At 38.7% G+C, this 14,059-nt stretch overlaps 1 protein-coding gene across 3 annotated transcripts; it reads right to left on the bottom strand.

Annotated features, from left to right (window-relative positions):
• Window positions 1-3,390: 3,390 nt before the first annotated feature.
• patz1 (POZ/BTB and AT hook containing zinc finger 1) lies at window positions 3,391-13,965 on the bottom strand. 3 transcript variants are annotated; one of them, XM_039689596.2, is made up of 6 exons: window positions 12,788-13,965; window positions 12,638-12,701; window positions 10,698-10,869; window positions 10,207-10,368; window positions 8,358-8,567; window positions 3,391-6,596 (listed from the first exon to the last, which is right to left on the bottom strand). In XM_039689596.2, the coding sequence occupies exons 1-6, from the start codon at window positions 13,963-13,965 to the stop codon at window positions 6,133-6,135; spliced, it is 2,250 nt and encodes a 749-aa protein (XP_039545530.2). In that variant the 3' UTR covers window positions 3,391-6,132. The 3 variants fall into 3 exon arrangements, with proteins under 3 accessions (XP_039545530.2, XP_039545532.2, XP_039545533.2); XM_039689598.2 differs by lacking the exon at window positions 8,358-8,567; XM_039689599.2 differs by lacking the exons at window positions 8,358-8,567; window positions 10,207-10,368.
• Between the last annotated feature and the right edge of the window lie 94 nt (window positions 13,966-14,059).

The following is a 14,059-nucleotide window of genomic DNA, read 5'->3' as shown; positions in this document are numbered from 1 at the left end:
TTCATTCCCATCAGGGAAGAAAAACTAAACCTTTTGTTGTAGTTTTGTTAGCACATTTGATACAGGAGAACAGTTCAGATAACACTTAGGCAAGTTGACATTGGCAGGTGTACAGTTATAACAATTCTGCTGAATGTTTCTCCTTAAGGTCAATGTGACTCAGCAACACCCTTACAGAGAACCCCTGATGCTTTTCTATGGCAACAGAGAGCTTTAGTTCATAGTAAACACATGATTCTTGCTAATGTTTAGAACAGATTAACAGGACTATTCGGCTAAATCTAGTTGTTTATTTCTGCAAGATTATCTGCACAAATGGGCAAATATACTTAGAGTCCAGCATGCCTACTTTGAAGGTGTCACACTCAGGCTTGGACTCAGTGACCTAAACTGAGGTAAAACTCAAACAGGTTTATTTGCAGATATGCCTGGAACACATTGCATGAACAGGTAAGAAATGATACTTGAGTTCCTTAGGTGAGATAGGCTTTTATTGTTAACTTTCAGTCTTTGTGTCACAGAACTGTTGGAGCACACACACAGGAGGGAACTACATTGATACGAGGGATGACTGGAAATCAACTTAAATGAGGTAACAGCACTAGCTATCGAGGTAATCAGGAACATTAAGCAGGTAAGTTGTCTGCCTCATCAGATGATGTGAGAACCATGACCAAACTAACAGATGCTAACATTACTTAGCATGTACTTAGAGCATGTTACAAGATCAAAAAAGAGACTTTGTTTGCATGCAGTGAATCAGAACCAAATACATATTGTCCACAAGTTTTATTAACTAAATCACAAACATAACTAAACCAAACAAACATACATTTTAAAGGTAAAAGGGTGAGTGATAGAACTGGAACTGGAAGCCAGAAATTAAACTATGGAGGAGATTCAATAAACTGTGTACTGTACACAATAATAGTATTAAAAGACATTACAAAAGACGGTAAATCATTTGCAAAATGTTCTTCATGTTCATTTATAGATCAGTTTGCCTCTAATTAATGCAGCAAAGTCTGTATTAAAGGCTGTTTCTGTCTTACCCGTCTCTGTCTTGAACATGTGACCACATTTTTAACAGCAATAAAACCAACTTATCTGATCGTAGTCCTGGTAACCCAAAGACTTTTCTTGCTATGTTGGGGGATGTTGAGCTCCAAAGATTATTTGTTAACCATAACAAATAATTGGTCTCAGTTGTTGGTCTCAAATGTAAGGAAGTAAAACATTCAATGGAAGAATACACATTTAAAGAATTGAAACACTTCTACACAATGGCAAACATTTTGAATAACTTAAACACTTTAAAATAAGTATGGCACAATTTCATCTATGTGTGTGTTCAAGTGTTTGTATCCAACTATGTACTTAAGTACAAGGTGTAATGCTTCCATATTGCAGTATGTGTGTGCATGTGTGGGTGTGAGAAGAATTGTGTTTGGGGCTTCAGGTTTTCTCATGCTCAAATGGTCTTGGAACCAATACCTTAATTCCATTAGCTTTTGAATATTCAAAAGTGTTTTTTATTTGTTGGTTTGTTTTTGGACATCTGCCCTGGTTTAACAAAGCCAAGAAACTTTAACGTTTTTGTCTATTTTATTTAACGTGTTAAGATAAATTGGGAAAATCATGATAGTTTTTAAAATAAAGCAAATAAACTTGTGCATTCTTCTTAAAGTAATGTATTTATTTAACTTGCCATAGTTTGCCTTATAGATTTACTGAAGTTCTTTTTGATTATCATTTTTTCTATGTCAATTATAATTAATATAATGAGACAATCTTGTTAATAGATTTTGTCGATGAGCTAAACAATTAGTGTAGAACTTCATACTAACAGAAATACCCATTCTGCTGAAGCTATATACAAAGAGAAAAAAATGTCAACTTTACACTGGGTACTTTTGTGTTGGATAGGTTTTGGGCTAACTGGGTAGGCATCACCTGTACTCGTTTTCATTGCTAATATTTACCCAGAGAGGTGGACAAAGTACACAACTTCCTTACTTGAGTGAAAGTACAGAAAGGCTGTTCCCTCAAAAAGTGCCCTATTTTATCTTTTAGTATAAATAGCCTTAATGTTCTCTATAAGTGTGCTCCAAAACAATGACATAGTTTGCATTTAGAAGACCAAACCAAACGTTGAAAATGAAAATCAGGTTGATGTCAGATTCCAACGCCAAATTCACGTTAATCTCAAGTGTTGGACTTGGACAGACGTTGTATTGTGGTTGAAAATGACGTCAACCCGACTTTCATTTCCAATCAAAATCCAACGTCTGTCCGATGTTGGATAATGAGGCAATCAGATTACTTTGTTACTGTCCATCTCTGTACTGTCCACCCTTGTCCTCCGGTCAACCAAGTTATTTGGATTTCATTTCGGAGAGCAGTACTGAGGGCGAGAGATTAATCTATAAGCCACACTGGTTTCTAAATAATATAGCCCATTTAATAAAGCAAACTACACACAAATTTTTACTTTAAAAGTTTAATTGTTAATTTAAATTATTGTATTAATCTACTGTACTTGGTTTACCAACCTTTTCAAATCTCACTAAGTGTGACTGCATTTTTACATTTTCTATAAACTGCTGTTTAGCATTTAATCAATGCAAAATAAGGCGCCATATTACACATGATTAAAATGAGTTTATGGTGTGGTTATTTGATCTGAGGGACATGAATTGGTAGAATATGCTTAAATAGATGTGGTTCGCTCAAGCTGCATAGAAATTTCAATATTAACTGATGCCTTAAACCCTGGATCAGTGTTTTACAAAGTATCATTTCAAGAGTTGCTCAAAATAATATACTACCTCTTTATTGGAATCGATGTAATTTCTTTTTTTTTTAATCAGAGAAGCAGTAGTAAACAGATTGGCTTTGGAATCTTCATGATGACAGCAGTTACTGTATGTATATGCAAATATTCATGCTTGCTGAAAGTGTGCACAAATATTAGCAATATTAAAAGCATCATTTTACTTTTGCATTACATTTTTGACCTACATGTACGGCTCTCAACACAAGTCATCACGACCCACTGCTCTGCATATTGTGTTATGGCTCCCTTATTTAACACACCTGATTCAGATTTTCAGCTCGTTAGGATCCTAACAAGCTGAGGATCTGAATCAGGTGTGTTAAATAAGGGAGACATACACAATAAGCAGAGCAGTGGGTCACGAGGACTGGAGTTGAGAACCCCTATCATTTTATGATTAGATCAATGTGACCAGTCATGAACAAAGTATTAAATAGTAATAAAAACTGCACAATTGTTTTTACACCAGGTTGCCAAAGTTATGCAGTTTTTACCACAAAATAACTTTAAAAATTATTAACAATTGTGTGTTCTGAAATTCACATCACAAGAAAGAAAATTCTCAAATACAGTTTTATTTTATACTCATCTCTGTAACAAATAGACAGAGACACAAAAACAGTGTACAAAAACAAACATCAATAGAAAAGTATGCTTATATCCAAATGTCAAAAAATTGATCAACGTTGTGACATAAATTGCAGAGAAACAACAATTTGTCAGAAAACAAAAGGGTAGAATACCAAACATGTACAAATGTACACTTTTCTATGTGCATGTCTTTATACAAAAGTGTCAATGCAACTGTTTGTATATGGTTTTTATAAGATAGGTCCTTTAAATGACAGATTTTTCCTACCCATCGCTGTTCACAATCAGTATTGGGAAGGCACTTTGCAACATACAAATATACAAATACACAAGCAAGAAAACAAAACAAAACAAAACAAAACAAAAGGTTTCCAGTGACGTAATAAGCCAGAACACCATACAAGACGAACAAAAGACTACAATAAAATATTCCTTACAACTTCAAATTTGTCAAATAAATAAGGGCTTCATATATTCAGATCACACTTATTGGGCAGACAATGATTTTTACGTTAAATTCCAATCAATTAACAGATGTTATGATCTGATATTAGCAATGATTAGTCAAATAAGTGAGCTGCAAGGACCTGCAGGTTTTTACAGCAGCACAATAAAAGCATTAAGTCGAACAAGTGTAAACATGTTAATAAAATGTGTATTTGTTTTGCAAAAAAAGAGAATCATTTTTGTGTGTGTTGTGTGTACATATTGTCATCATGAGTGACCGCCTGCAACACCTCTGCATTATTATTCAAACTGCTATTCGAAAAATACTCCAAATAAGTTCACGGTACATTATACGAATAACCTGCAGGGTAAAATAAGGAAAGGTAACCAGCATTAACACTGCATTTCGAGAAAGAGGAACAGGCAAACACCAAACACACACCCAAATACTTGCATAATAATAAAGACACAACAAAAGTATGGATTTGTCAGTATAGACTTAAAACAATTCTCTTAAAACATACTCTTCCAAAAAAGAAAAGAAAAAAATCCATCCATTCAACAAGGCCAAGGAAAGTACCTATATACAAGAATCCTGTTCACATAAACTAACATAAATGGCCATACATACATATATATTTGTCTGTATATATGAATGTTACACATCATGTATAGTGACTTTAAGTTAAGCAGGAATGTACTGAACAACTTAGAAAAACTCTGATATATTAAAAAAAGATTAGAAAGCCCTCTGTTTATATTACATTCTAGAGATAAAAGACATCGGAGAGACTGCAGCATTCACACGTGTACACACACATATACGTCATCACTCTCACGCTGTCCTCCTGTCGGCTGCATGATTCGAGAAGAAAATAGCACGTTGCAACAAAACTCAATATATACCTTTTCGTAAAGGAGACCGGTATCAATAAGTTAATAAAATATATTCTTTGCTTCTTGCTATATCTTACAGTGAAACCTGAAATTGGTCCCTGTTGGACATTTAAAACTGACATACTTTTTGTGACTCAAAACAATCAGTCTCAGAACTCTCTCAATGATCAACAAAGAAACAAACCACAAAATAAAAACAATTCATGAGATTACAGCCATTAATGGCTGAAGTTTTAAAGGATTTAAATTCATTTAAATATTTATCAAAGTAATTCATAGAGGAAAAGACTGCAACATTTAAGTTTAATACCAAGTTGCTGTAGGTTTTCTGTCATTGGACTAGAACAGTTGCACAGATGACTCCATCTCAGTGTTTTCTGATTATAAAAACCTATTTTCAATTTGTACTGCTCACTGTGTCTGGGCACGAATAACCTACAGGGGTTGGACAATGAAACTGAAACACTGGCCAATGTTGGAGGTTTCACATCTATATGCCTGGCAGCCAATCTTCAGAGTGAAGCACGGGTGGATCAGTGATGGTTTGAGCTCCAATATCATGACAATCCTGCTTGTATTTGATGGACACGACACTGCCGAGGACTACCAAACCCTTCTGGAGGATCATGAGCACCTGATGCTCAAACCGTGTATCAGCATGATCATGCACCAACACACACAGCAAGACTTGTGACAGAAGGGTTTGATGAAGATGAAAGTGACGTTGAACATCTCCCATGGTCTGACAGTCACCAGATCTGAATATTATTGAGGTGTTTTGGAGGAGCGAGTCCACCAGCATCATATAGTGACCTGGACACTGTTCTGGAAGAGGAACTCTCATAATCCCTCTGGTCACTGTGAAGGACTTCTATCTGTCAATTGGTGCTGTATTTGGATGCAAAATGAGGCCCTCACCATTCTAACAAATTATTGTGTAGTAAAACCAGGTGTTTCAGTTTTTTTGTCCAACCCCTGTAGAGGTACATTCTGAAATGTTTAGGGCATCAGTTTGTCTTTTAAAGCAAACATCATCCTCAAACCACCCATATGGAAGCAGAAAAACGTGATAAATGTCAAAAGTACGATTTTTTTCAGGATAGACCTATGAAATTGAGGATTTGTCAAAAGTGGAATAAACAGATTAGCTGCTTCACACCAAGATGGAATCAAAATGGCATCCATTATAGCAAAGTCAAAATAATAACAAACAATATAACAGTGAGAAACGCAAAAAAAAATTCAAAACAAAAGTAGTCTACATATGGCGTCAAGGAGAACGAAACAACAGACTAAACTTGCAGTTATCAAAAGTTTGGTTGTCCAATAAGGTTATAAGAAATGGTTGACTTTCAAAGGGGTCATTTCTCCCCTAAACCCATTCCACTGCTGCCCATCTCAGAGTCCACGAGCGAAGAGGCAAAGGCTGACTGGACGATCTGGAAACCAAAGGATTCAAGAAGTGACATGTTCTGTTGGGGGGAAAAGGGCGAGCCGAGATCACCGAGACTGGAGCCGGCCGCAGCGCGTTTCTTATGAACCCGGTGATGGTGCTTGTTGAGGTAAGACTTTGTGCGGAAAGTCTGGCCGCATTCGCCACAGGCAAACTTCTTTTCGTGGTCTGTTTTTTGAATGTCTTTGGATCCCCCCGGCGAGGTCACGACGTCTTCAGGTTGGCCGTTGAAGATGAAAGACGTCACCTCCATTTCTTCTCCCTCAACCTTGTGTTCAGCCTTGAGGTCCGTTCCGTTGGAAAGGTCACCGAATACTGCATCTGATCCATCAGAATCCTGATGAGGGCATTTCCCAGCATTCTCCTGTCCGTCTGAGGTAAACACAGAGTGGGGAAGGGGATATCAGGGAAGGAGGGGGACAGAGAGAAATATAGGAAGAGAGAAGGAGCCTCACATTAAGCAAAATGTCTAAAAATAAAAAGATTTCCTTTATACCTGAACCCTCCTCATGACCACAAAAACTACATATGAGAACTTGATTGTGATCAAAGCAGCTTGGCTATCTGCTGGCCATCTATTACTGATCATTATATTGCAGCGTTTGTGCTTTTATAGTTTCTGTAATGAGGGAAATTGCATCCTATTTTGTACAATAGTAACATTAATATGTCAGATTATTCAGTCCGAGTAAATCTACATTCTAGAGCAGTGGCACAAATCCTTAGTTTGAGAGCAAAAAGGACTAATTCCTTTTGTTTTCAAGATGTAAATACGAAAAACGCAATTTGATACGCAATTGTATAGTGTCAAAGTTAAAGGGTTAGTTCACCCATAAATTAAAATTATGTCATTAATGACTCGCCCTCATGTCGTTCCAACCCTGTAAGACCGCCGTTCATCTTCGAAACACAGTTTAAGATATTTTAGATTTAGTCCGAGAGCTTTCTGTCCCTCCATTGAAAATGTATGTTACCCACAGATCATGTCACATGGACTACTTTGATGATGTCTTTATTTCCTTTCTGGACAAGGACAGTATACTGTACACATTATTAATGGAGGGACAGAAACCTCTCGGACTAAATCTAAAATATCTTAAACTGTGTTCTGAAGATGAACAGAGGCCTTACAGGCTTGGAACAACATGAGGTTGAGTCATTAATGACATCGTTTTATTTTTGGGTGAACTAACCCTTTAAAGGGATAGTTCACCCCAAAATAAAAATTCTGTCATCACTTGCTTACCCAATGTCCTTCCAAACCTGTATGAATTTCCTTCTTATTTGGAACACAAAGGAAGCTATTTTTCAAAACTCTGGGAACCAAACAACATTGGAGCCCATTGACAAGAAAAAACAGACATTTCTCAAAAATACCTTATTTTATGTTCCACAAAAAAAGAAAGTAAGTCAATACAGTTTGGAACAATGTGGGGGTGAGCATATGATAACAGATCATCTTTTTTGAGTTAACTATCCCTTTAAAATAGTGAGAATTCATTACTACAAATTAGACATGCACATTTAGAGAGTCCCAAATCTCTATTCTGCTCTGAATGATCAGTGCTCACTGCTCAGCTTTTCTTATAAGTATGTAAATTGAATTTAAATTCACTGTTTCTCCTGGCAACTAACAACAGAGTGACACTTGAGAGCATGAGATCATATCTGATTGGCAGAGAAGCACCCTATTTGGGGGGGAAAAATAATCATTACAGAGTCTTATGACCAACCAGGCTCTAGAGTTGCAGTGTCTCTAAGTCCATTCCACTATTTTGATTTACAAATCAAATTCCAGTCGGATACAGGACATTTTATGGACCCGGAATTCTAAGATTAAATACAGTCCAGTTCTTCTAAAGTAAAAATTATAGACAAAAGAGGTCAGAAGTCGGGTGCTGTTAAGGCAAACGGATGAAAATTAAGCAGCGCTAAGGACCACCAGACAAAGAAGCATGAGCAAAATACAGACCAAGCCAATTATTAGGCAAGAACTGAAATCAGACCAATAATTTACTAATAAGGTCAATGGTGCTTTGGCGATATTTGCACCAGGCTTATCAGTCATAACATCCAGACATCCACAGTTCTTTGGCTCACCACATTGCCACCCTCCTAACAGCTCGTACTGACCTGTAAGAGGTCCATGAAGTGGAAACCCTGGTGCTCCAGAAGAGCGGCACTCCCAGAAATAGGGAGTTGGACCTGGCTTGCCCAGGAGCAGCTCAGGCTGCAGGCCCAGGGCCGGAGGCACAGGCTGGGGTAGAACTGGCCCAGTTAGACCCCGAAAAGACCCCTCTGTCTCAGGAAAGGTAACCAGGAGTCGGCGACTGGTGCAAAGGTCTACACCGCCAGTAACCGCCCCAAGAGGTAAGGGAAATGGGTAGAGGAAAAGACAGAGAGGCCAAGGGGGACAATTCGTAGTCAATACAGTCAGATGACCACTAGCTTCACATCAGTTCAGAAACTATGAAAATTGTTTGTTCAAAGCTAACATGACAAAACTAAAAATTAAATAAATAATTAAATAACTTGAATGAATCTTTTTCTTTCATTACATGCCAAGCCAGCAGCTCAATGACCCTGTTGGGAGTCATACTGAAATGACAATTCTGTTCTGATGTAAAGTTAATGATGCCTTTCTGATGTATTTCTGTATTACTTTTTGCATATTGTCTGCCAAAATCTTAAAGCTTGTATTACAAGATCAAAATAAATCCTTCCACCTATTTTAGTCAATCTACATAGTAGTTATCATCTATAACCCACTTGAAACCAAAACCATAATTTTTAGTATTCTTGTCATCACCAATACATTACCAAGGCTTCGAGGACAAAAAAAAAAAAAAGATGAGGCTGACACCATATTGTTCCCCATCATGTCCAATAAGGATATTATCCAATCACAAGCTGCTAGATTTTATGGCAATAAATGTTTGAAAAAGGTCCATTAAATCCACAGAAACAATGCACAGCGTGTACATGTGCACTTATATGTGGACATGCATGAATGAAGGCTCAAATAATGCTTGCATTATGCCAGCACTTGATGGAAATGATAGTAAGCGACACACAGAATGGGACACGTGGCCATGCTAAATTGGTCAGCAGCAATGTGAGTGACTAGCAGACAAATCTGATTGATAGAGCTGCAACTATTATTATCTCTCTAACTGCAGTTTATTTAAACAAAGACTGCTGCAGAAACTAATAAATCTATTTAGGTTTCTTTTCATATTTTGCCTGTAAATCAAATATGAGCCTGGTTTCATAGACAGGGCTTAGATTAAGCCAGGAATAGGCCTTAGTTCAATTAGGACATTCAAGTAGCTTTCATCGACGTGCCTTAAAAAAAAAAAAACATTACTGTCGTGCATCTTGAGACAAAACAGTGACACTGACCTATTTTCAGATTTGTCCGTTAAAACAGCTCAAACATGCAATTTAGTCTGGGACTAGCTTAAGCCTAGTCTGTAAAACCATTAAAGAAGCTTAAATCATTTGAATAACAAACTTTGAGCTTGAATTTATGTTTCTATTATCATAAAAAAAAAAACTGATGTCTGCAAAACTACTAACTAAGGACTGCATACATATACAATACTCCATCAGATTTCATTACATCTGCGCAATTTGGTTGCCGTTTTACAAAACTCAGTTGAGCTAAAGAAACTCTTCCTTAACTTTCCTCATAAAAAGTGAAAGCACACCCCATACTTTCAGCAACAAACATCCTTTCTCATCCACTGGGAGAAAAGTCCTGAAAGATGGTGCAATATAAATCAGAAAGGCCAAATTTTTAACAATATATCCCTGATTCGCAGCAAAGTAATGTTGCAATAAAGATGAAAGATGTGCAGCGCTACAATCTCTTTTGCGGGTGAGTTTTTATGCAAGCAGATGCAGCATCTGATAAGCAGCAGTGAAAAAGACAGCAAGTGAGCGAGCAACAATTTGACGCTTTGGGGAGAGGCTAGCTTGCCTTCCACTGAGCACTGGCGTCCTGAGTGGTAGGGGGCGCCGTTGTGCATCTGTGGTCTGTTGGTGCGTGGTTCAGGGAACTGATGTGCTGCAGAGGAAGGGAGCATGGACGAGCTGTGGTGCATTTTTACGTGCACCTTTAAGTAGGAGGCAGTAGAAAAACCTGAGACCATCGGAAGAACAAGTAGGAAAAAAAAAATAAAAACAATAAAATAAAAAATAAAAAAACAGAACAATACTCAGTCTGATTAATCAGATTTTCAGAAGAAAAATATAAAGTATAAGCCACGAACCTTTTCAGTACTACTATGTAAAACTTGAGCTTTTTTCCCCAGTTTTCTGTATTTATTATTAAGCCAATCAGTTTTTGAGAGCCTAAACTAACTTACTAAGGATGGTGTCAGTGGCAATAAAACCATGGATCATTAGCTGGGTATTATGTACACACAAGATTTTATTAAATGAGTTATTTTCAATGCAGTTGACCAGTACCTTTGTTGCATATTCCACAGTAGTTATGAGGTCCTTCACTGTGTTTTTTCAAGTGGTCGGTCATGTAGGCAGCACGGAGGAATTTCCCACACACTTGACATGGTATCTTATCTTCATGGCATGCCAGGTGCGACCTCAGGCGATCTCGTGTTGCGAAGGATGCGTTGCAAATCTGAGACATTTCAAGATAATGGTTTATAAGCATTTTCCGAGAGATCGCAAACACTCAAAAAAAAAATATCAGTAACCAGAGAGTTTCTGTCTGAAACTTTGTGGTGACTGATATTCTTCTAAATAATCAGAAAATCGGCTGAATGGATTCAAAAACGGTAAAACCCAACTGTTTAACTGTGAGGGAGTTATAAAATGAGCCTATTTCCAAAAAAAGTGGAGTATCCCTTTAAAGGCGGAATTTACTTGAATGCTTCAATTCTGCCATCACTCACTTACTCCCATGTCAATTTAAATGTGAGTTTCTTTGTTGCATTTAATACAGAACTTTAAGAATATCTTGGCCACTCTTGTCCACATAATGAATCCGAATGAGACCTTGGCTGTCAAGCTCCAAAACAAGCATTTCGATTACATTACTGCTTTGTGTGAAGAACAAACTCAAATTTAAAGTCACCATGAAATCAAAATGGACTTTTTATTTTTACAGTTTATTATAATGTTTTATCCATAATCCATGTACTTTTGTCATCTTTGATAAAAAAAAAATATTTTTTACTTCCTCTCCCCCTGACATTCAATGACCTCTCGACTCTGAAGATGTGCACCAGCACAAGGACTGACCAATAATCCATCACTTAAATGAGATCACAGCAATTTGCAAATGACAACAAATCCAATCAATGTTTGATGGACAAAATCAAGTAACACAGTTTAAGATATTTTAGATTTGAAAATGTGTACGGTATACTGTCCTTGTCCAGAAAGGAAATAAAGATATCATCAAAGTGGTCCATGTGACATCTGTGGGTTAGTTAGAATGTTTTGAAGCATTGAAAATACATTTTGGTCCAAAAATAACAAAAACTACGACTTCATTAAACATTGTATTTAATGATATGAGGGTGAGTCAGACTCATTAATGACATAATTTTCATTTTTGGATGAACTAACCCTTTAAACCGAATTCATATGAATTGAGTCCAAATTTTATGAAGAGACACAAACGCTTTTAATGATTTAATTTAGTTTTTTATTCACAAATAAACATTTATCAATGTACACATCAGTTGTGGTAAAAGGAAGCTCAATCACGCTTGCTTGATGTGGAAACCAATGAGGTTCATCCTCATGTGTTACGCACCATGTTTGAGCTTTGGCAAGAACCCATGAGGTGTGTTTCTGTTCCCTGAACAACTTTAAAGGGATAGTAGTTCACTTTGAAATTAATTTTTGGTATGTTTTTAGCTTACCACAAGTGTAACCACAAGTGTAACCTTGTGGTTGCAAGAGGTAAAAACTACATAAATACTGTTTGTTTTCTCACACAAACCGCTCGTTTAGTGTCTGACAGACAAGAACGGTTTGACCTAAAAATCTCAAAATTGAAACTACTGTGGAAACAAAGACACCTACATCTTGGCTGCCCTTAAGGTAAGCTAAAACATACCAAAAATTAATTTCAAAGTGAACTATTCCTTCCCTAATGTGAATAAAAGACCAAATTAAATCTGTTCATCACATAAAGCAACGTCTCATGTTTCTCACACAAAATGTTAAGCTTTCACCTGGCTTCATAAGTTTAAGTTGTTTTATGGAGCTTTCTGTTGTTTTGGAGAATGACAATCACAGTCATTTGTCATGGGAAAAAGAGTAGAAAAGAGGTGCTGGAATATGATTCAGAAATTCACCTTATTTGACCCATGGATGAAACAAGGCCTTACAGATTCAGAACAAATTAAGAATAAGAAAATAATAGTATTTCTTACCTGACACTTGTGAGGTCTCTCTGTGGTGTGCACCTGTTTAATATGTCCATTCAGATGGTCTGGCCTGCAAAAACGTCAAACAAACCATTTATGATGCCAAATACATAAACGCATGATATAATAAACGTGACTATAAATGACTGCAGTCACCTGGAGAATCCCTTCCCGCAGCTTTGACAGACATACGGCTTACCCACCGAGCCGTCGTGAGAGCGCACATGGTAAGACATCCTATCCTTGCGTTTGAAGCGCAGCCCGCACACCGGGCACGCATACGGTTTCTCGCCCGAATGTGACAGCTTGTGCCGGTTCAGGTGGTAGACGTCTCGGAAGACCTTCCCGCATAAATCACATGCGACGTGTCGTCTCGTCCTCTCGCGCTTACGGTTGTCCGCCGGCAGTCCGTTTTCCTGAAACCTCGACTGGGAATGATTGGTCATCGTCGGGCCGTCCACTGCGACCAGCTCTGCTCCGCCGCTCACACCGCCGGTGAACGTCCCGTGCTGAGTCTCGTGGTGGTTTCTCAACTGCACGTCGTCGGGAAAAATCTTGCCACAAACTCCGCACGAGGAAAGGCCCCCGTCTTCGTTTTGAGCAGTGCTATTACTGTAGGAGATCTGCTCTGTTGCGGGCTCTTTTTTGGGTCTCCCTCTGCTTCGCTTGGAGCCGTCGCTGTTGAGGTGGCTGCTGGGAAACTCCAACGGGGAAACCGCTAAGTGATCGGCCGCTTGTGCTCCGGGCTGCGAGCTGTTACTCGGCTGCGTCGGATCAGCACCGTCGCTGTCATTGTTGTCGGTAAACACGGCGCCGTTGGACACGCTCCCGTTTGACATGTCCACAGGCAGGGGGTATGACAGCTGCTCTGCGGCCCTAAACAGGCTGTGCTCGCCTCCTCGAGGCGGAGGCACGAGGATTTGCACGTTGGATTGTTTGATGACCTCCTGACAGATCTCGATGACAGATCGCATGAGCAGAAACTTCGCCGCGGTCATCAGCTCCGGGAAGCACTCCAGGCGCACCACGATCTTGGAGGTGTAGGCGAAGTCCAGGATGTCTCGGAAAACTTTGGGACTGATCGTGTGCATCTCCAGCTCCTTGCCTTGGCCGTCGTCTTCCGTCTGACAACTGAACACCGACTCGAAATATTCGCTGCACGCCGCCAACACCGCCTTGTGCGCGGGGAAGCTCTCCTCTCCGACGCGCAAGATAACATCACAAAACCTGCCACCATCTTTTCTCTGGCCGTTGAGGTTGTGTAGCATCTCGGCGCTGTGTTTGCTCACCTGGTACGTGTAGGAGGAATTCCACGGCTGTTCTGTCTTCTCCATACCGCCTTCATTCAACAACCGAGCCTAACGCACACGACGGAAGAGGTAGACGAACACAAACGGATGGCAAACACCCAATAAACAGAAGCACTCA

This window comes from Pimephales promelas, chromosome 8 (assembly GCF_988280905.1).
Source record: "Pimephales promelas chromosome 8, fPimPro1.hap1.1, whole genome shotgun sequence".
Classification (NCBI taxonomy): domain Eukaryota; kingdom Metazoa; phylum Chordata; class Actinopteri; order Cypriniformes; family Leuciscidae; genus Pimephales; species Pimephales promelas.
The sequence above is the reverse complement of the archived record's forward strand: the minus strand, read 5'-3'. Positions and strand labels throughout refer to the sequence as shown.

Bases quoted from the DNA above. Each gene is read 5' to 3' on its own strand.
- patz1 (XM_039689596.2), bottom strand. From the start codon at position 13,965: ATGGAGAAGACAGAACAGCCGTGGAATTCCTCCTACACGTACCAGGTG. The intron at 10,870-12,637 runs GTAAGAAATACT...GAAATGTCTCAG, and splicing joins AGAGACCTCACAAGTGTCAG to ATTTGCAACGCATCCTTCGC. The intron at 10,369-10,697 runs GTACTGGTCAAC...CGATGGTCTCAG, and splicing joins CTGTGGAATATGCAACAAAG to GTTTTTCTACTGCCTCCTAC.